Consider the following 22,287-nt stretch of genomic DNA (forward strand, 5'->3'; position numbering starts at 1 on the left):
CTTATTATCTCCCCTGCTGGTTAAGACCTTGTCTGCTTGGAGGAGATGGCCAGGCAGTATCCAACAAGGGCAGCTCCCTGAAGCAAGATGAGTCCTACCTCTGGAGGAGTGTGCTCAGGGGCTAAGGAGGACCTGAGGCTCTCCTTTTGAGTTTACTAAAACTTTTGGGAATCCATGGCCTTGTGCCTCCTTCCCTGAGTCACTGACTTGCATACCCAGGCCCTGGCTCAGACTGCAACAGGGGCAGGGGCTCAAGCCAATTTCAGTCCAGCCTGGCTGCATAGTGGGACAAGGGATGGCACAGAGCCAGGCCAGGGCTTGGCCTGGGGCAAGGAGGAGTGTCTAATCAGCTCAGGGTCCAGAAAGAGCTGCATCCAGGCTCCCAGCCTCAGAGAACTAAGCACCCACCTCTGTGCTTCCAGACCAACTGTCCCCACCTGCCCCAGGACACACAATCCCCCCAACCAATCACAGGCCTCAGCAACACAGGGTAAAATATACAGATATATTTATATTATCAAAAAAACCCCAAAGTGGGGAAGCCCAGACTGGAAGTGGGGCTAAAGTTCCCAAAGTTCAGCTCTCAGTCCTGTAGAAACTTCCCTAAGAGTTCCCTTCCTGCCTGGCTGAGTGCTCCTTTAAGGCCCCACTTCCTAAGGCTCTGGAGTCTGTACAAAGGGGTAGGCTCCCTTCCAGCGGGGGCCCAGGGCCTCCAGACTCTGAAAGGTTGATGTCCTCCAGAATTCCTGGTTCTGCCCATCTCTCCAACCCCACAAACTCAGAGTGGGTGAGCAAACTAGGCCAGGAGGGCTGCACACCTGAAGAGCCAGAAGGGTCCCTCCCTGGGCAGACCCCAAATCCCCGCATCCCTGCCAGGAAGCCTCATGCTGTGGTCAGGATGTGGGATGTGGGGTACAGCTTCCTCATGCGCCCCCTGCTGGCTCACACCAGGAATGCAGGGCATGAGGGTGTCTGGACAGGAAGGCTTCCTGGTCGCAGTCGAGGCAGCAGAGTCAGTCCCACAGCCAGGCTGGTTGAGTGCTCAGACATTGCGGAGGAGCTGTAGGAAGCACAGAAGCCCAGATTCTGTAAGTGCTTTGTGATGGTCGAGGAACCAGGCAGCTAGCAATGGAGGGGTGGCCACAGAAGCTTCACCAGCTGGTATCCCTAGGCCAGGTAGGGGGGCTTTTGAACCTACTCAGGTAGAGGATAGGTATTGAAGGCTACTCAAATAATGAAGAGTGGGGTGGAAGGCAGGCATCCATCGAGGTCCCCAGCCCCCTGCCCACAGGGACGAAGAGTCACTCACAGAAAGGGGGTCAGCAGCAAAGGCTGCTACACTCCGACGCATTTCATTTTCACTGCCACGCAAGGGGATCAGTGATATGCTGCCAAGCCGGACCTCAGGGGCTGACCGGGACACACGCGAGGGCTCTGAGGGCCACACCAGGCCATCATGCTGGGAAACAGGGAAGAGGAGGGCTGCTGGGGTCTGGGCCATGCCTCAGCTCACCCAGACACTCAGCTCTGGATCCACCCACACTTCCCAGAAAAGCCTCCAGCTATGATCTGAGGTGACACCCTCAGCTTTGATCCCAGCCGATATGAGAAGCAGCTGTTAGCAGAACAGGACCATATCCCCAGCGAACAGCCAGACTCATTACTCAATGACTCTCATCTCCGGATCCACAAACCTCTCCAAGAATGCAGCACCAAGAAAATATTTCTCCAAGAGAAGAAACACGTTTGTGCCTCCTCAGCAGAAACCAAGAACTACAGAATCTACTGTTTCCCTTTAGGCCTTGACTACCAGGAAGCTCAGATCTAAAAAGAATGTAGGTAGAGGAAAGAACTCAACCCAGGGTCCTGGTAGTTTTGTCTTCCTTTTACCTAAACCATTCTGAGGTTCCAGATGAAAATCCTTGTTCTAACTCATCTGTTTTAAATCTGAGGAGCTTCTGTCCCAGCTCTGGCTCGGGGGTCATCACCACCCTGTTCCCTTCTATCTGTGCCACTGTAGCAGCCAACTCCCTGACCTCCTTACCCCAGGCTCTATGCTTCAGGTCCTTCTCCCCTACACATCCAGAGGGAATCTGAGAAGACTGCACACACACACACCCCTCTCTCCCTCTCCCTCTCTCTCTTCAAACTCTTCCACTCCCTTCTGGGGCAAATTCAGCATCTGGGTGTGGCCTTTAAGGCTCTTGGGGCTCCTGCTCCTGACTCCCTTTCCAGGGCCGACTTCTGACCCTCCTGGCTTCTCCCTTTACACCCCACTGGACAAACTGTACTTCTCTTTCAAGTCTCCAGATCTTTGCATACACTCTTCCCTCTGCCTGGAAGCCATTCCTTTCCTGGTAAACCCTCCCCCATGCCCAGAGACTCAGCTCCCATGACACCCTCTCCCTGGAGTCCCCCTCCCACTCGAAGCCCACCTGGTTAGGTTCCTGGGCTTCCTTCTCCCACCACAACACAGATCACATTAGAATATAACGAATCACTTCTGGGCCTGTTTTTCTTCCTGCCTGGGGAGTGCCCCAAAGGGCAGGGGCCTATGTGCTGTCCCTAGCAGGCCTGGTTCAGGGATGGACTATGCAGGCACTAGGAAGGGCTTACTGAACATACAGGTAAATGAATTAAAAACAAGTAGAAATCTCCTTGAAGCAGTGGATGGCCTGAGAGAAGGAAATGCACCCTTCTCTATAGCAGAGCCTCCCACACCCCCTGCCCCTGGTACCTGCACAAAAAAGAAGGTGGCAAACCACTCCCGGAGCTCCATCTGTGTGTCACAGCAGAGGTACCTGCAGGGAGAGCACAGGTCTGGACACTGCCAAGGGCCTGGCTTGAAGGGGAGTTACCCTGCCCATCTCCCCAGCCCACGGTCGCCCAGCAAGTCACAGAGCTGGGCAGTGAGGGGAGACCCAATTGAGGGGCCCATGCTACCACCTCTCCTCAGCCCGGGGTCTCAGGATGGGGCCCTTGCTCACCATTGCTGCTTCTCATGTTTCTCTGTCTCGTGCACCACTGTGAAGCCCCAGCTGCAGAGAGGGGTGGTGGGGGTGGGGTCATTTGACAGCCTGCAGCTTCCTCACAAGGGTAGCATGCCTCTCTCTCTCAGCCCCCACTAACCACTAGGCCCCGAGCTCTCCAATCTCCACCAGAGGCCTGGGCTAGGGTCACAGTTCAGGAGTAGAGCACTAATTTACCATGCTCAGGACTCTGGGTTTGAGCCCAGGCACCACAAAAAAAAAAAAAAAAAAATTACTGATGTCCTGTTCCAGGTCTGCCCTAGACCCAGAAATAGCCAGGCACAGCTAGCAGCTGAAGAAAAAGTCAGAAAACCAAGTCTGGTGATTGCAACATGTAACGAAAGGTAAAAGTGGCAAGCATCACTTCCCAATGTTTTAAAATAAACGATCACCCTTAGAAACAGGTGTACCCTCAGGGTCCCTATTCCACAGCTAAGAAAACTGAGGCACAGAAAGGCCCCAAAGAGAGTCAGAGACAGGATTTTAATCCAGGCCATGAGCCAGCACCAGAGCTCCTTGGACAACTTGTTATTTAAAATAGTGCTGCCCCCTCTGCACCTCAGTGGTGCATGCCTGTAATCCCAGCCTCTTGGGAGGCTAAGGCAGGAGGATCAAAAGTTCAAAACCGGGCTGGGGTTGTGTCTCAGTGGTAGAGCACTTGCCTAGCACATGCAAGGCCCTGGATTCAATCCTCAGCACCACATAAAAATAAAAAAATAAAGATATTGTGTCCAACTACAACTAAAAAATAAATATTTAAAAAAAAAAGTTCAAAGCCAGCTTCAGCAACTTAGTGAGACTCTGTCATAAAACAAAAGAAAACAAAACAAAAGGAGCTGGGGATGTAGCTCAATCCCCCAATCCCAAGGGTGGTGGGGTGAGGAGCCTGAGTGCTGGGCCTCATCCCTAGAATCCAGGACTCAAGAGGGACCTGAGAATTTGTGTTTATAAGGTGTGTCCAAATGATACAGCTGGCCAAGGGGACCACAACTTCAGAACCACAACAATGACCCGTCAAGTTCAAAGCCCCTGGTTGTGCTTCCTCATCAGTTCTGAGCCCTCAGAGGCCCCAGTTTCAGGCCTGTCTCCCCAGTTCCAGCTCACCAGGTGGGTGGCCGGAGTTTCTTCTTCACACCCAGGTAGACTTTAAGACTCTTGACAGGCCACTCCTTCTCAGGCCGGTGACTCTGGGGTGGGGGAGGGGAGAAGAGGGCACTTCAGTAAGGGCCAGCAGGCACAGGGACAGATCGTCACCCTAGGCACCACCCTCCTCCTGTTCCCCAGCCCCCTCTGCACCTCAGCACAGGGCACCTCCTCCAAGGAGCCTTCCTGCCGCATCCCTCCCTGTTCACAATCCAGCCTCAGTCCCCTGGCCTCTCTCCCTAAGGCAGCATCAGACAGTCAACCCTCAGTCCCTGAGGCAGCCAGCCCAGCTGGGACATCTAGGACAGCAAATCCCAGCCCTACCCTGCTGTCCTGCACAGTGGAGAACTGACTCGTAGCATCGCCTGAATCAGATGGTGCACAAGGGAGAACACTGAGCATCGTCCTCAGCACCAAGCTGGAAAAGGCGGGCATGATCTGAGCGCCTCAGCGGGCTGATTGTGTTACATCTGTCTTGGTTATTCACTCCTCACCCCTCCCTGCCCCACAGAGGCTCCAGGGTTGACCGTGTGAGCAGAAGGCTTGAGGATCAGCAGTTACTAGCTCTTTGGTTCCATGAGAAGAGCTCATGACTCAAGCCAAAGCAGAATGACTGTTCGGTAGACCAGAGGGAGAACTTCCCAATGATCTAGGACAGGAAGCAAGAGACCAATGTACTGGGGAGGGGCACCAGATCATTGACACGCTCCTCTCTGGGCCCGCCTCTGCATATGGGTCTGGCTTGGAAGGAGCAGGCTGGCTCAGAGGCAAGGGTAAGAGAGCAATGACCCCCAAGGAAGAGGCTGTTTGGAGATGAAGCTAATGAGCCTTCCTCTTGCTCTGGAGTCCATTTGCTTGAAGCCCTCCCCATGCCAGGCACCTGTGGAGCCAGCAGGGGCACCAGGATGGATGGCAGGACAGGAGGATCCACTTACAACCAAAACTGGGGGTCCAACACTGAGCCACCCCCACTTTGTTCCCACCATTGCTCCCAGCCACCCCCAGGCATGGCTCCTCAGCAGGAGCAAAGAGAAGACTAGGGCACGACCAAGGGAGCTGGGAAGACTCACAAAAAAGATGGGCTATCTAGGGACTAGAGACTTCCATGCTGTCCCAGGATGTAGGGTTTAGGAGGGCCTGAGTAGGGACTTTCCAGGAACTCCCTGACAACCAGGGCCTACCGAGGAGCCCCATGTCCTATACAGACAGCACCTGACCTGATAATCGCCATCTACTCAACAGGACCTGGAACAAACCTGGTTCTACATGTGGGAGGAGCAGGGCTCGCAGGTAAGGAGGAAGCTGAGCAGGAGGGAGGGAAATGAAGCCACAGATGTGGGAAAAATGAGGGGTGGGGAGAAAACAGCATGGATGAAAGGTGAACAGGGAGAGCAAAGGCCAGTGGGCTGAGGAAATCAGCCTACAAACTAGGAGACCTGGTGGTGCGTGTGGAAGACCGAGACAGGCCACGATGGAGAGTAAGCTGCAGGCCAGCAAAACACAGGCTTGGACATGATGGAGGAAGGCCGTGGGGAAACGCGGCTCCCGGTAAACACGGAATCGTGCTGAGTGGGAGGGAAAAGAACTAGGAGCAAGGAGTAAAAGAAGTCAGGGTGGAAGGTGCAGGTCCATGGTGTGACAGTGATGACCCTCTTGGCCAGGTCAAGCATGTTAATCAGGCTGAGGCTCCCTGAAAATCTGAAAACAATCCTCAGGCCCACACTTCCTTGGGATCTGGGGAGTGTGGCTACGTGTAGACCATGGGAGGGAGGCCAAGACAGGAAGGCTGAGGGGGTTGTGGGGTCAGGGAGTATCAGTCAACACAATCTCCTTTTGAGAATAAATCCCACAAGAATTTGACTTCTACCTCATGTTTCTGGCATCTCTGAGGGACAAGGTCACAGGCAGAGAACACAGCTCACCCCTGATGCTCAAGGATCTCTGCTAAAACCAAGATCTTTCTAGAACATGCATTTCCCGGTGTCTCAGGGCACTTAACAATGGGAGACCCCAGGATGAGGCCTGGTTGTTCATGGAGCCTGACTCACCTGGGATGTCCTAATTTCAAATATTTGGTTGTCCCATAAAGCAATTAATACTAGAATTACCAACGCCTCAGTGGCCAAGGCACACCTCACTGTGAGCTTCTGCCTGGCCAGATGCACTGGCTGTCACTGGGGTGTGGAGAACATCACTGAACAGCCCTCCCCGCCATGTCCTTGAGTTCCTAAACTTCTAGGAATACAAAACATGAGTTTCATAGCTCAGACTCCATTCTGTCACCTGGAGGTGGCCAAGTGCAAGTCACCAAAAGCCAATCTTCTTACCTGTGCAGGCAGAGAATACCCCTCTCCTCACAGGACAGTAGTGTGGGCCACATGTCTCAGGATGTGAAGCGCAGGCATCACTCCTGGCTCATAAACATCAGATCTTCCCTTTTTCTAGATTTCCTACCTTCTCCCTTCCATGTGGAGGCACCAGCAGCTGCCTTTCCAGGAGCCTCAGACACTCTCCCTTCCCTCTGCCCACATTGATGGTCTTGCTCTGCTCCACAGTGTTAACTAAGCACCTCTCAAGAGAGGAGCCAGGGAGGTGACATCCCAGAACCATGGGGGACTGAGTGGAAGGACAGATAGGCTCAGAAGTGAAGATGCGATCACAGAGGGCAGCAAAGAGAAGAGGAGGTGTTCTTCAGGAGGCCAGACTGTATTAATACAGGTATAACATGCAAAGATGAGGAGGTGAGGGTCCTGCTCCATCCATGGAAGCCAGGCCAGTCCATATGTCCTCAGGAGATGCACTGGGCAGGAAAAGGGTAAAGACACTGGTGGATCAGCTGTGGAAGCTCAAGCTAGACCACTGGGCTTGGAACCATGCCTCTCTGGCCTGTTTCTGCAGAATATCTGTGCTCTGAGGCCCCAGAGACATAGCTGGGACCCATAGGGGCATGATGGGAGGCAGATTCTCAGCTGGAGTAGAGTATGCACATTCTCCTAGATAGAAGAATCCCATTAAGGATAGGGAGACCTCAAGGGAGGGGTGGAGAGCTCCGTTCTCCCTGGGGTATGCCAAGGAAAGCTGAGCGACCAGCTGAAGGGGCTGCAGAGGACATAACCACCACAGACAGGGATGCCATCCCCCAACCCCAGCACGTTAGGATCAGGAAATGGCAAGGACATTCTGATAGCCCAGGGTTGGAAAGAGAGTGATTCCAAGTTGATGGGAGAGGAGGATCAGAGCCCTGATTCAAGCTTTGGGGTCTCCATTACTGCTTCATAATTTCTACACTGAATCCTACAGAAAATTCTAATAGAGCATCACACTGATAAGGGACCCTATCTTAGGAAAAGGACCCTGGGATGGAGTTACAGATTAAGGACAGAGCTTGGGTCCCAGGTCCCAGGGTGGGGGGCCAGTGTACACTGGCAAGGGGGCAGGGAACCATGCCTGAAGACAGCTGGGAGCCCTGCAGTTTCCCATACTCCCATCCAGCTCGCCTGGCCCCCAGGCGGTGTAAGGCAGCTAAGAGCACACAACTACTCACGGTCTCAGGGGCCCCGCTCCACGGCCTCTGGCTCTGTTTGATAGAGGATCAAGGGTTATGGAAAAAGTCGTCCGAGGTCTAGCACCAGGACAGTGTGTGCACTGATGCACAGGGGCATGGCATTTATGTTCAGAAGTTGGGGGGTCACTTAGATACTGTGGTATCTGGTCTGGGACAACACCCAGCATGTAGATGGAGCGGGTATGGAGAGAGGGATGGAAGGCCTCGGACCTGGCAAGGCAGGCCTAGACCATGGCCTGGGACTGTCATGTTGGAGCAAGTTCCTGGGGTGCTGTGATTGGCACAGGCACAGGTGAAACAGCATGTTGTGATATGATGGCACCAGGTACCATGGCTTAATGGGGTACAGGGCACAGTGGAGTAGCCACCCAGGCCTACAGCGGGAGGATCTCTGGGAGTCTACAGTTCTCCCCCACTCCTGTGCTATCCCAAGACCCCAAGGTAGGGAGACTGCCCCTTGCAGACCAAGGGGAATACGTGTGCTTGGGTGTCTAAGCACACTCAGGATGCAGGCGCCCATCTCAGAGTAAGACTCAGCTCCACTTACCCGAACCTCCTTGTAGAGCCGCAGGCAGCTGCTGTTGAGGATGAAGTAGCGATCGTGGAAGCCGCCTGAGGGCAGCCCCAGACCCAGGAGGCTACGGTCCTCGCGGAACTTCATCATGCCATGCTTGGTGTCACCCACACGGCTGGCTGGGAGAGGACTGGAGTGGGCATGAGCTGCACCAACCACACCCCCAGATCCACATGCTCCAGGGCCAGATCCTCACATGAAGGAAACTGTCTCATCCTGTCTCCATAGGGTCACCAACTTGGTGCTCTGCATCAGAGCTGCTCCTCCCTGGTGCCACCAGGTCCCTCCCACAGGCTCTGGATAAAGAAACTCCCTCAGCCTGCCCCACCCTGCCAGCCCCACCTACCCAGGTACAGCAGCATGGCCTCCATGGCCTGGTGCTTCTTCACTACCAGATGGCTGTCTGTGCCCAGGCTGTGCAGGATTGGAAGCACCTTTTCAGCAAAGTGCAGGGGCCGCTCTGGGGAAAAGTCACACCCACTGTCACTAACATCACATGGCTGGACATAGAGCCAGCATGTCCACTTCCGGGTCCACTAGCAACACAACAAACCACCATCATGACCACCCTTCCCACAACCACACTTCTGGCTGGACACTCCTGACTGTGACCAAAACCAAGCCCATGGTCATCCCCACGTGTCCAAGTCATTCCCATGTGTCCAATCAGCAGCACTGCCACCGGGCAAGCCGCTCGAGCCAGAAATGCTCCTCTGCTCCCGCCACCCCTCAGCATGGCAAATCTGCTCTGTCCCTCTCCACTATCCCACCCTGTCCACATTACTGGCATCTTCTTAGACTACTACTAAGGCCTTCAAAGTGGCCTCCTGCATGTGTTCTCATTTCTCTTGTCCCACCTCTCCCCCAGCATCAAGGCCTCGCATGGTCAGACCTGCGTGGCCACTTCTGCCTCCATCTCCAGCCACCCCCAGCCGCACCCTCTCACTGCTTCCACCTCCTTGGAGGGGCTGGCCTTGCCCACGCAGGGCTTTTGCCTGTGCTGTTCCTGCTGTCTGGGAGCACTTTCCCCCCAGCTTCACCAAATAACTTCCATCTTCCTCCACATCTGGCTTAAAGAATCCAAAGCCAGAGACCCTGTCATAAGCTCTGGAGACTCCTGGGACCTTTCCTCTACACCAGTTAACATGGCTTCTGTTTTCTCAGTGTGCTCATGGGATTAATGGATCAATGTCTCTGTCCACACCAGACCGACCCCCACAAGGGTAGGGATAGTTAGCCTGGCCCCTCAGCCCAGTGCCTGGCACTCAACAAACAGCAGTGAAACATAAGCCTCCACTGATGCCGCGCCCCCTTGCTCAGCCCCTTGCACCATCAAGGCCCTCCACACCATCAACGCCACCCTCACCTACACCGCCATCCCCTGCATGAAGGGTCACCACTACCTACCACTCTCCTTACCACCAAGAATGGTGTGGCCCACAATCCCCTACCAAACTCAGCACTGTGACTCCTACAAGCAGCACCACTCTCTGATACCTGAGAAAACCTCGTCAGCTGACACATCTACCCCTTCACTATCAGCCTCCTATTAGCCCTGTTACAGTCTTCACCTCAACCCCTGCCAGCTCCCTGTCACCACCATCACAGAGACCACAGCCTTCACCAGTGTGTGACAGCAACGGGTGTCATCACAACCCTTTTCACACCATAGTTGCTATACTGCAAGGGAAGGAGGACAGATGGGCTGCAGATCAGACGAGATGGGCCACACCGTGTGTTCTACCAGTCCTGGTGGCCACCTACCTGCCTCCTCCTTCTCACTGACTTCAAAGCAAGTCCAGTAGTCCTTCTCCCTGATGCCCACATTCCGGCGGTCCAGGATCTCCAGGGTAAGCTCCTCAGCTGTCATGGATGCAGGGATCTGCAGTGACCAAGAAGATCAGCCTACCCTGGCCCCAATCCTACTCTGTTACCACCTTACTGTGTGATTCAGGCCTAACCCCACCCCTCTCAGCGTCTTCTGAGTCCTGGGATGCAGAGGGGTGTCTCAGAGGGTCCTGATGAGTAGGGGAAAAGACAGGACCAAGACCAGTACCTGGTCCCAAACTGGGCTCTCCTTGGGATGGAAGCTGTGCTCCCTGGTAATGTGGGTCTGCCCCTCGCCCAGCCTACCTCTACTGGCCCCCTGGCCTCTAGGTCCCCAGCCCCCACCTTGACATGCTGCTCTGTTTCTGCCTTCTTCTCCTCCAGGTACACTGTGCAGATGAAGTCACCGGCATGCTGCAGGGAGACAGGGCTCAGATGGAGGTCTGGGCAGCAGGTACAGGCAGCCAGCCTGAGACCCCGCCCAGGCCCTGGCCTTCACCTGAGTCCCACTGGCAGTGCCAGCCACTCTCATCTTCACAATGGCAGTGACCTCCTCTCTTTGCTTCCTCAGCTCCTCCTCGTCCACCTGGGGAGGGGAAAGGGAAAAGGAAAATGATTGCTGCCATCTGAGAGGCTCAGCCCTCCACTCCCCCCTTCCACGGGCTGGGGACGCACACTAAACACCACCACGTAATGGCTAATAAGGTCTTCCACCACCCGGCCAGCTTTGTAGTCCTGCCCATCTGTCTGGAAGAGTGTAGGCCCAAACACAATAGCCAGGTTGTGTGTGTTCATCTGGTTCGTGTCTGAGAAGCACTGGACACTGGACGGGGGAGAACAGAGGCCATGAGTGAAGAGTCCAGCCCAGAACTTCCCTGTCCCATCTTCTTAGTTCCTGACAGATCCAAGACTGGCCACTAGAATGACCAGGAAGGTCCTGGTCAGAGTAGACCCCTAGTTAAGGGTGGAAGGGAACATGTCTTGGGTCCTGGCAAAGAGTAGAGATGGGCAGCTGGGAAATCTAGACAAGGTACCTCAAAATTCCTCTACTCTCCCATCCCACAGGAAGTAAAGTTGAGATCAGGACAGATCATAGTCAATACTCAGTCCCCAGGCCTACCTGGTTCCCAGGGGAGGGCAGTCAACCAGGTTGGGAGTAGAGGAACCTTCTCCACCCCTTCCCCCCACAGCCTTGCATCAGTATCAGCCCTCACCAGTACAGGTGGCTGATAAGGGCTTTCACGGTGGCCCGGTTGACAGGAGGCAGACGCACCAGAAGCTCTCGGTACCTGGAAAGTTTCTCTTCCTCATCCTCAATCTCTGGTAGGGGAAAACAGATTGCGTCAGGGTCTCCTGCAGCCACCTCCTCTGTCCTACCCTTTGGCAGCTCTGCCTCTCATACTGGTGACAGCACTCCCTGACCCTCCAAGTCAAAGCAGGCCAGGCACTCGGAAAAGACAAGGAATTACCCATCTCTGAGGGGCCTGTCTCCATGCAGTGACAACAGAAGAAAGTGGGGCGGGAGCCCACCAGCAGAGGCAATGCCTAATCCAAGTGCATGACAGGGACCAGGAGAGAATTCAGAGATATAAGGGGACAAGGCTGGGCATGGACTGCAGGCTCACCCGAGGCCTCTAGCCAGGCCAGCCGTTGGGCGCGAGTGAAGAGCCCATCCGGCAGGTCACGTAGGAAGCGTTTGAGTGCAGAGGAGACATCATCCACGTGCTGTTCACCCTCCTTGAGATGCACAGAGCGCGCATCCTGCCGCAGGCTCTCCAGTAGCCGCTGCGTCTTTGATGTCTGGCCACACTTGCGATAGATGCCCTCAGAGGTCAAGCCTGGGGAGGGCCAGAGACATGCAGCTACTTTCAGAGGGATCGTGGCCACTGGGGGCTGGGTATCTGAGGGGTGGAGCCTGGGCAATAGGGGAGGGGCTCACCACACTGCGTGATATAGTCCACACAACGGTAAACAATCACAGGGATGTCGGAGTCCCCAAGCTGCTGCTCAGACAGTGTGTCCCCCAAGCTGGCTGCTGCTTTCTGGATGGCCCCCAGCCAACCTGTGAAGTCCAGCCGCCGCTCTCCTTGGATGTATAAGGTCCTGGAACAGGGACAGTCAATCACTGTCGGTCTATCCCCCGTCCCACCTCTTCCCAAGCCTGTCAGACCCTCTCAGCCTTCTCAGAGCCCAAGGGCAGCAGTGACTCACCTCCTTCGCTCCACCAGCACCAGCACCTGGTTCTCACTGTCACCTTGGATGGCTATGGAGAGGCCAGTCAAGGTGAGGCCCAGTCCCTGGTCATTATCCCCAACCTGATCCCTCCAGAGACTTTCTGAGCACACCCACCCCGCAGCATTCACCCGCCCACCTGGAGGATCACTAAGATGTACCCCAAGGGCAGAAGAAGACAAGGGAGGACAGGCTGGCTCCTTCTGGCCAAGCCAGGATAGGGTTCAGACTTCCAGGCAGGGGCTGGGATAGGGTGCCCTGGAGGTTAGGGGTCCAGGCCCGAGTCCACGCACAAAGTTCCTGCAGTCTCCGTAGCTGCAGTGGCTCTTCACAGGGTCCCTCTGGAAAGACAGCACGGAGCTCAGAGCCAGTGAGGGCAAACCAGCCTTCCTGGGCACGCTGGAGGCTCAAACCAGCTTTGTAGGGCAGCCGCCCAAGCCGCTCAAAATCCCGGGTCAGCAGATCCTCAGCCAAGGGAGACACGAATGCCTGGTGAGGAAGATGGCCACAAGAGACCCCATCATCCAACAGCACTGCCTGTCCGGGTATCCCAGCTCCATGGCTTGGAGCAAGAACCCTCTTCCCACCCAGCTGCTTCCTCTTCTCTTCCAGGAGGAACCCAACAGTGATGAAGCTTTGGTATCATGCCCATCCACTCAGATGTATCCTCCTCTGGAAACCTTCCCAGACACCGCCAGGGATGTCCCTGCTCTGGGCCTCCACAGTGCCAAGCATTCTGCTTCTGTTATGGCGCTGACTACACTGTTGCTGCTGTCTGGACCCATCTGTCTCCCCCGACCCACATGGGAGCTACTGAAGAGCCAGGACCAAGTGGCTCATCAGGTCCCCTGGACTCTGAGCACTGATCCTCAGGGCCCAGCCACTGACCAACAAACAAGTGAATGATAAAAAGAGCTCTAGGCTTTCACAATACAGGGGACCCCAGAGGGCACTTGGCTCTAGTTTCCAAGGTAGGGCTCTTTTCTGGAGGCTTCCTGCCTCCTTCCTCTAGCCTCTGCTTACATGCCTTTAGCTACAAGAAGCCTCCCCTGATCACCTACAGATGCAGCATTGTCCATTCTAAGATGGCTACTCATCCAACACGGATCCCACAGCCTGAAGGATTGACACAGGTCTCCTAACGTCCCACCACAGGGCTGCAGACTATCTCCAGCCCTTGGCCTGAGAGGCCTGTTCCCCATCATGTAGGCTGCCCTTTGTCCAGCCCTTGCTCTATCAGAGATGTGGGAGCTGGGGTTCATGGGATCAGCCAGGAGGTCCCTCTTGCCTCTGTCAGACACCAGCCCTGCTAAAACAGACCTACCTTGGCAATGCACTTGACCCATTCATGAGCCAGCTCCGCACTCTCCAGCCCAAAAAGGTACAGACGTTCTCCCTCTGTGTATACCTCAAAGGTGTGCTCAAAGCTGAAAACACACAGGCCAGGACTCATGCACCTCACCCAGGCCCACCCCCCACCCAATACCTACCATTCTCCAGCACCCCCCACTGCCCTTACCATTGTTTTTCCCCTGGCCCCTTAAGAGGTGGTAGAAAAGCCTTGGCCTAGAGTCTCAGGAGCCTGGGTCAGCACTTGTACAGCTCCAGTTTACTGTATGGCCCTGGACAAGTCCTGCCCTTCTCTAGGCGATTTCCTTGTCTCCCCACTTGGAGGTTGGACCACACAGCACCAATAGCGTGTGATTCTGGCCAGGGGTGCTCACCCATGAGTGTCAGGAGGGGGCACTGCCAGGCACACAATCTCACTGGCCCGAATCTCCCCGTTGGGTGTCACTGTGCGCTCATTCTCATAGTAGCTCAGGACCCCGTCACTAAGGACACACCAGCGTCGACTAAATTCTGGAAAGAAGTTGTACAGAGAAGGTATGAGGGATTCTCCCACATCACCTGAAAACCATCTCTGTATGCTCCCTGGGTCCCTACTCCTCCTGCCCCATGTCCGTCTCCCCATTCCATTTCCCTTTCTTCAGCCTTAACACCCCAGCCCAGTCTACACCTCATCTTCTCCCCCAGATCTCTACAGTAGCCTCTTCATTGATCTCCTGGACTCCCAGCAGCCTCCTCTGCTTAAAACCATTCCCCAGGACAGTCTGTGACATCAACCTGGCACTCAAGGAGCTGCCGGGTCTGACCTGCCCACCTCTCTGTCCACCTCCAGTATTTGTTACCTCCACCCATGGCCCAAATACCACAGGAAACCTTCTATGCCCACCCCTTGCCCCACCCTCTTTTGCCAGAAGCTCCCATCACTCCAGATACTGCCTCTTCCTACATCTGAGGAGACCCACAAAATCCCATACAAGAAACAGAATAGGGAGTCCAGACCACGAAAGGTAATGGAAAGAACAGAAGAAGGTCAAGGCCATGAAGGCTTATACAGTTCACAGCACTGAGCTTCACCATGGCTCAGAGCTTCCTGGCACCCAGGGCAAAAAGGATGACTCAGGCAGTTACATAAATGACATTATCAGACAGACAGAGGTAGACCAGGGCAGTGAGGTCGTGAACAACATAGAGTCCCAAAGAAATATTTTTGGATTTGGAGGGATTCATCCCAGGGGTGCTTCTTGGAGGAGGTGCTGAGGGATGCAGTGAGCAACGGTCTCTGTTCCCATAGCAAACTCTTATCTCTCATCTCATCTAGGAGGGCCCAACATTTGCCCACTGAGGACGATGTGTCTATGAGCCTGTCCCCAGGATGTGCTCCCTCCCGAAGTGCCAGCACTGCCTTTCCCTTCATTCTGCAGACATGTTCCAAATGCCACTGGGTAGGCACTGAGCACTTCCTAGGCACTAGGGTTCCATTGGTACAGAGTATACAATGTACACTTTATTAAAAGACAAACCATTGTCATATAAATGGTTCAAAGAAAAAGTCAGGTCAAGGGACAGATGGGATAAGGTGGTAAGGATGACATCTCTGTGGAAGATTTTTTTAATATTTTAAAAAACTTTTCGTGGGGCTGGGGTTGTGGCTCATTGGTAGAGTCTTGCATGTGCAAGACCCTAGGTTTGATCCTCAGCAACACATAAAAATAAATAAGTGAAATAAAGGTATTGTGTACAACTACAACTAAAAAATAAATATTAAAAAAAATTTTTTTTGTGGTACTGGTGATTGAACCCAGAACCTCATGCATGCTAGGCTACATCCCCAGTCCTTATCTTAAATTTTGAGACAGGGTCTCTTTAAGTTACCCAGACTGATCTCAAACTCGCAATCCTCCTGCATCAGCCTCCCATGTAGCTGGAATTATAGGAGTAAGCCACCATGCCCATTTAGGACTAACATTTAAACTGAGATCCAAATGAAGTAACTAATCATGCAGATGTTTGGAGAAAGCATTTAGGGCACAAGGGAACAGCAAAAGGAAAGGTCTTAGTGGAAGATAATCTGGCATGTCTGAAAAATTACAAGGCCAGAGAGATGGCCCAGGGGAGACAGTCTTCAAGGTAAGGGGCTGGGACAGTTGACTGTGGGATGAGGTAAGGACTGTGGTTGTATTCAGGATTGAGGAGTAAATGGAAGGCTGAGATCAGAATAGGATGTAGCTTCAAGTTAGTCGTCTAACCTTCTACCATCCACAGGTTCCAAATACCAGATGCCCAGCATGGAACCACACCCAGAGGCTGAGTCCGGGCTTCTTTAGTGGAAAGGAAACTCTGGCAGTGACCTGCTCTGCACTGCCCTGCCACACCCCCAATTAGCCCATCTTTTAAGCACCTACTATGTACCAGAGACATACCCAGGGAGCCTTCCAGGTGACTCTGCTAGTCCATTTGGCACCCTCATGGGTCCACCAGACTGTCTAGCTCTGGCTTCCCTGGCCCTGCAGCCATGCCAGAATGCCATGGCCAGGGTGGGGGTGGTATAGCACCCACCTTCCCGGGCACGACGATCCTGAAGCAGCTTGCCAGCAGAAGCAGTCTTGTAGAGGAAGCCGCTGTGGCTCACGGTTGGCAGGACAACTGAGTAGTGCTTTTCCAGGGGTTTCATCGAGTCCAGTCGTGGGACCTCTTTGGAGCAGGGGAAAGAATGGCTGGTCATGATGGCCATCCAGGAGGGTGGCTTCTTGTATTGGGCACCCAGGCTCACATTCAAGTCCCAGCTCAGCCCCCCAGCTTCCTGAGCAGCACTTCCAGGCTCCTAGTCACACCTCCTAGGTTCCGTACAAGCTATTTCCCCACTACTGCCCACCTGTGGGAGCTCCACTCATTCCCAAAACCTAGCTCCAGGACCATCCTGACTCCCAGCCCCCCTCCTACTCCCAATTGGAGGCACAAGGCCAGGCATGCTAGAATGAGGGGGGCTTTGGGCCAACTCAATAACAATCCCTGGAGATAGGTTTGTCCCAGACAGCATGAAGCCCAGCAAAGCAGCCTGGCTCCAGCCTTGCTCCCAGTGGTCAGCAATGCAAGTGAGGGGGGAGTGTCCTACACCCCTCCAGACCAAGCCAGCTGGGTGGTCTCCTATGCCTCCTGGACACCTGGGCTCTCTCCAACCCAGCATACCCCACCCGCCCATGGCCCAGAGCCCAGAACCCCAGCCACTGAGCTCCACCCTCAGTCCTGGGATGTGGCTCCAGAGGCTAGGCCTGGGCCATGACCAGTGCCATTCACCCCCACCATCCCCTCCTCACCCACCCAAGGAGTGGGAGCCAAATGGGACCCAACCCAGGTCTGTGACTGGGCTCCACCCAAACAGAGCAGTGGACAGGGCTGCCATGTCCACTGCAGGTCACACACACAGAAATGCAACACTGCCTCTACACAGCAACAGACACACACTGCATGTGCAAACCTCAAAGCCCTCAACACCCCTCCCCGCCACAAGGAAACAGACCCAGAGCAACTCTGAAGCGTGCATGCCCTGACACACAGATGCCACCCTGCAGGACCCACCCTGCAAGTCAGGAAGGGGCACACAAATACATAACAGTCACAGAGACACAAATGAACACATATATGAAGCACAAGTGTACACAAATCCAAACACACTCCACATCACATACTGCTGCCCCAGGGTGCCTCGAGGACCTGTGACAGCAGTTTCAGAGTAGCCTATAAATCAAGCCTCTGGTCCTTGTTGGACCTTCACCCCACAAATCCCTCCAAAGGGCCAGTCCCTATCAGCAGGAGGATCTGACAAGGGGAACAGTCCCACCAGCCACTCACCCGTGTTCTGGTTGTTCCGAAGGAACTCCATCTGCAGTGTTTGCCCAGCCTGCTCGGCGAGAGCCAGGGGCGTGGGGGCCTGCGGGTCCCCTGAGAAGCAGCTGACCCCAGCCCCACAGCCCAGAAGTGCCTGGGTCTCTGCCAGATCTGTGGTGGTGACTGCAGCACACAGGGCCTGGGAGAAGGGAGGGAGGGTGAGCTCAAGCAGAGAATGAGTGGGGATGGGGTAGAGGAGAGGAAAAGAAGAAAGAGGAAGGAGTCACCCAGGTCTGGGGTGGCTCCAGATAGAAAGACTCCTCAGACTGAAAGAACAGAGGGAAGACAGAGAATAACAGAAAAGACAAGGGGAGGGAGGGCGGCCACAGGTCACCTAGCAGCGGCCTCACCCAGATGGCAGCCCTGGGACACAGCTGTCGGTCAGCCTTTGGAGGAGGATCTCAAGCTCCCTCTGCCTTGTGGAGGGGCAGAGGGGGACTCTGTAGCTAAGTCCTCCCACATTTGAATTCCTCTCCGCCTGCCTGACCTTCCCAACCAATGGGATCTGCCGCCCTCCTGGCTTGCAGGCCAGACTGGGCTGGGCTGGGGGCAGGACGCCTGGGTCCCTGGGAGGTGGAAGCCTGGCTCCCACTGGGCTTCTAGAGCTAGACTGAGCCTGCTGGGATGGGGCCGGTTGGGGGAGGGACTGAGGGCTGACCAGAGGTCACCAATGGCATCCCCCTGCCTTGAGCAAGCTGCCTCCCACCCAGGCTGAGCCAGATCAAGACAGAAGACTTGGCTCCCAGCCTGTCAGGGCCTGGGGCCCATATGGGGCCTCATCTTGAATAGGGTGTGGATAGGGGTGGGTCGGCACAGTCCAGCTGTTTTTCATGAGCCTGACAGGAAATAGCATCCCCATCAAGTTCACTCCTTTTGGCAGGATTCAGAGGGAACAGGACGGGGTGCGGGAGACAGAGGAATCCAGAGGGAGGCAGACAGATGGTAGGAACATGGTACAGGCCCAAGGCCTAGCTCCTCCTACGTTGCCCTAATGTTTCCTTAGGTTCTTCTTCCCTCTGGGCCTCAGTTTCCCCACTTACCAACTCATTGTTCTGAGCTGGTAGAAAAGATGGGTTGAGATAGAGAAATGGAGTGGCAAGAAGACAAGGGATAGTTGCAAGGGGTCCTGACAAAGCAGGGACAAGGGGATGAGCTCAAGGGCCCAAGAGGTACAGTGCCCTGACCTTGTCCAGCTCCTCCTGGTTGCCAAAGAGCGGGTGGTAGCGGCGGTATTTGCCCTCCCTGTACTTGGCCTCCAGGTGGTGCCGCCGGGCAACGGGGCTGCTGCTGGGCTGCAGGGCCTCGCTGGGGGGCACATTGGCTGCCCAGAAGCGGTTCCCAGCACCATTGCCCAGCTGTAAGAAGAGCTGCGGGTATGGGAAAGAGGTCAGAGGGGGTGACCGATGGGGGAGGGGGTGGGTTTCCCTGAGGTTGTGGCCTTGGAGAGCTAAGACACTCCCCCATTCCCCAATGGGGAAAGAGAGGAGTGGCCTGGCCTGCTGGGAGCTGTGAGTGCCCCCAACTAAGTCATGGGCGCTAAGCCAGTTCCTTGGCTCAGCACAGGACAAGAGGCAGACAGTCTGACAGGTGAACGCCCCAGGCCTGGTGCTTGGTCCCTGGGGACCCTGTCATTGCCCCACCCAGCCCCACATCTGGAACTCTGCATTCCTGAGTCTGTCCTGGGTGGGGGTGTTGTCAAACCTGTCAGCCAATGGGATAGGCAGGGGTTTTGGAAACATCTCCTGTCTTGACATTCCTGTCTGGGTGGGGGGGGGGGTGCAAATTCTAGGAGAGTGCAGGGGTCCAGCATTTGAGGAGCTAGTTCATTCTTTTCTGTGCTCAACATTCATTCCACAGCAATTTCCTTGGTTTCCCACCTCCCCTTTCTCAGGTCCTATGCAGGGTGCTGGAGTCACAGTAGAGAAAAAGCAGAAATAGGCCCTACCACTACAGACTTGCTTTGTGGCTTTAACAAGTTATTTTTCTCCCTGAGCCTTAGCGTCCTCAACTGTATACTGGGTATTTAATCCTAACTCACAGGATTGTTTTGAAAGTCAAGTTAATTAACAACTGCAAAGTCCTTATGTACCACACACACACGGTGAGGACAGAGCAAATGGATGTGACGCCCAGATTGCTCTGAAATCCCCAGCTTGGCTGATGCTGTCAGCGATGCCCTACGAGGTAGGTCCCTGGGACTAGCCTCCTGCTCCACGTTCTCCACTGCAACTACCACACATCTGGGTACCAGGGAACTTCAAGTACGCTGAAACACATGTTTACATCTGTGTGTATCCCAAAGCCTGCCTCCTCATATCCACTGGTGTGGATGAGTTCAGATAAGGTGAAGGGGAAGAGGCTCTGAGGGGATGTCTGAGGTGGAGGAGAAGGCCCAGGTCAGCCAGGAGGTAGGATGGAGAGGGGCAGGGCTGTGTGGTCGGTATGGATTTGCTGGGTAATCTCAAGCCCACTACAGCCACATCTGTACAATGGGATGACAGTTGAACTAGATCAGGGCTCAGCAAATCCTCCAAAAAGGCCAAATAATAAATAGTTTTGTGTTTTACAGGCTTATACAGTCTATGTTACATCTTCCTTTTTTTTATAACCCTTGAAAACTAAACACATTCTTAGCTCTCTGGCTAGTTTGCTGACTTTGCCAAAAGTCAGTTTTTCTAAGATCCCCACCCATTACATTATCACAAAGGTCTCCCTAGCTCCAAGGTGCTGGGGTCAGTGAGATGGGAACAGGAGGTGGGAGACCCAGAGAGCAGCTGAGGGGGGCAAATCTTAAGTATTGGTGGCAAGCAGGGGCTTTGCCCACCTCGATGAGTGTTTCTGTCCACACCTTCCTGTCCATCTTCAGGCTCCGCACCTTGGAGACTCCAGCGCCCAGGGCCCGGTGCTCCCCTGTAAACAGAGGGCCAGACTCCAGTCACACGGGCCCTCCCCTTCATGTGAGTACCACCTACCCCAGCAGGCCCCAGGGCCCGGGTCTGAGGCTCTACCTGAGGCATAGCTCTGGAGCCTGATCATGCACCCCTGCTCCCCACATCACAGCACTGTGCCTTGCAACTCTCGCCAGACCTCCTCCTGCTCTCCATCCTGGACCCTGCAGTAGTCCCCCAACTGGTCTCCAATCTCAGTTTCTAGCCACCTGTCAGAGTCTGATCCACAAATCTGACCAGGTCCCAGTGCCTCACACATCCTCTCACCTGGACTCTTGCTGCCACCCCCATCCCACCATCCCGCCACCACCCTGCCTCCCTAGACTCCTACTGGGCTGGTTCTGTCAGGCCACTTTCCACTCAGCCCTGCAGTGAGATGGCTTTAAAAGGCATATCCCTCTTTACAACCTCCAGTGGTCCCTGGGACCAATCTAAATTCCCCACACTTCCTCCAGCCCCATGTTTCTGCCTGGACTCCCATCCCCATCCCCCAATGCCACTCCTTCCTGTCCTTCAGATCTCTACTGACACATCACCTCCTCCGGGAGGGATTCCTGGACAACAGCACATTCTCTCTAGCACTCCCAGCACTTCTCTTGGTTTTTGTGTTTTCTGCCTCCCTGCTAGAATGTCAGCAGCCTGCAGGCTGCCCGAGTCCTGCCTGCCCTTTTCAGGGCTTCATCCTCACTGCCCAGAACAAAGCCTGGCATACGATAAGCACCAGTAAACCTTGGCAGAATGAAAGGAGGGGCTGCAGGGAATGAAGCCTTGCTCAACTACAGGTAACGACAGGGACCCCTGGAACAGGGAGGGGAGTTGGGGCGGCTCTGGCCTTGGCCTGCCTCCCTTGGAACACCTATGTTGTCCCCTCCAGTCAGCCTCACGACTCCATGAGCTGATGCCCTTCTCATATGTTCCCCAGCTGGGTCATCACTTTCCTGTACCCCAACCTCATGGCCCCAGACCCCTGAACCTTTGCCTTAGAAGTCCCACAGGCCTTGGGGTTCTTCCCCGAGCTTAGTGCTTTCCCCAGGCCTGTCCCTCCCCATGGATCCCCACTTCAGAGGATTCCCACTTGCAGTCAACCAAAGCCACCACCTGGGCACTGACAGCTCCCATGAGGGTTCAATGTCTGGCACAGCATCTGGCACAGGGAAACCCCTTAATAAATTCATTGGGGTGAATGCATCCGGGCTCCACCCTCTCATTCTCACCCTCCTCACTGAGACTTTTACAACACAGATCTTAAACAACCCTGAGTACTCATCCCTTCCCCAGGCCAGACCTCCCACTGCTCTCTATCCTGGACCCTGCAGTAGTCCTCCGACTGGTCTCCAATCTCAGCTTCTAGCCACCAGTCAGAGTTTGATCCACAAATCTGACAGGTCCCTGGGTCTCCTGCCTCCTAGCCCCTCTGGACAAACAGCAGTTCTTTCCACCCGCCTGGCTGACCTCCCCCTAGTCTTCCAATGTCACAGGGATACCAGACCCAATCGGCCTAGGCTTAAATCCAGACTCACTTAATTGTTGGGTGATCTTCTTATATATATAAATAAATATTTTTTAGTTTTTATGGACCTTTATCTTATTTATTTACATGCGGTATGAGAATCGAACCCAGTGCCTCACACTTGCTAGGCAAGCGCTCTACCACTGAGCCACAACTCCAGTCCCTGGGGGTGATCTTGAACAAACCATTTTCCTTATCTGTGCCTCAATGTCCTCACCCATGTTGTG

The 22,287-nt window shown here is 54.6% G+C and overlaps 1 protein-coding gene across 10 annotated transcripts in view; it reads right to left on the minus strand.

Annotated features, from left to right (window-relative positions):
* Positions 1-491: 491 nt before the first annotated feature.
* Arap1 (ArfGAP with RhoGAP domain, ankyrin repeat and PH domain 1) overlaps positions 492-22,287 on the minus strand; it is a 63,901-nt gene continuing 42,105 nt past the window's right edge. For 4 of the 10 annotated variants that reach the window (XM_027942842.2, XM_027942841.2, XM_071616466.1 and 1 more), the window contains 23 exons: positions 20,427-20,512; positions 18,787-18,969; positions 17,567-17,741; positions 16,274-16,408; positions 14,095-14,230; positions 13,695-13,797; positions 12,664-12,859; positions 12,350-12,401; positions 12,078-12,241; positions 11,764-11,976; positions 11,353-11,458; positions 10,814-10,961; positions 10,638-10,724; positions 10,484-10,552; positions 10,076-10,193; positions 8,658-8,771; positions 8,285-8,430; positions 7,717-7,749; positions 4,134-4,216; positions 2,988-3,038; positions 2,738-2,801; positions 1,310-1,459; positions 492-1,060 (listed from right to left, as the gene is read on the minus strand). In XM_027942842.2, coding sequence (XP_027798643.2) covers positions 1,043-1,060; positions 1,310-1,459; positions 2,738-2,801; positions 2,988-3,038; positions 4,134-4,216; positions 7,717-7,749; positions 8,285-8,430; positions 8,658-8,771; positions 10,076-10,193; positions 10,484-10,552; positions 10,638-10,724; positions 10,814-10,961; positions 11,353-11,458; positions 11,764-11,976; positions 12,078-12,241; positions 12,350-12,401; positions 12,664-12,859; positions 13,695-13,797; positions 14,095-14,230; positions 16,274-16,408; positions 17,567-17,741; positions 18,787-18,969; positions 20,427-20,512 — 2,630 coding nt within the window. In that variant the 3' untranslated portion in view covers positions 492-1,042. Of the gene's footprint in view, positions 1,061-1,309; positions 1,460-2,737; positions 2,802-2,987; positions 3,039-4,133; positions 4,217-7,716; positions 7,750-8,284; positions 8,442-8,657; positions 8,772-10,075; positions 10,194-10,483; positions 10,553-10,637; positions 10,725-10,813; positions 10,962-11,352; positions 11,459-11,763; positions 11,977-12,077; positions 12,242-12,349; positions 12,402-12,663; positions 12,860-13,694; positions 13,798-14,094; positions 14,231-16,273; positions 16,409-17,566; positions 17,742-18,786; positions 18,970-20,426; positions 20,513-22,287 lie in introns of those variants that run through there. The other 6 variants (XM_027942843.2, XM_027942845.3, XM_027942844.3 and 3 more) reach the window with 6 other exon arrangements.

Source organism: Marmota flaviventris, chromosome 9 (assembly GCF_047511675.1).
Source record: "Marmota flaviventris isolate mMarFla1 chromosome 9, mMarFla1.hap1, whole genome shotgun sequence".
Lineage (NCBI taxonomy): Eukaryota > Metazoa > Chordata > Mammalia > Rodentia > Sciuridae > Marmota > Marmota flaviventris.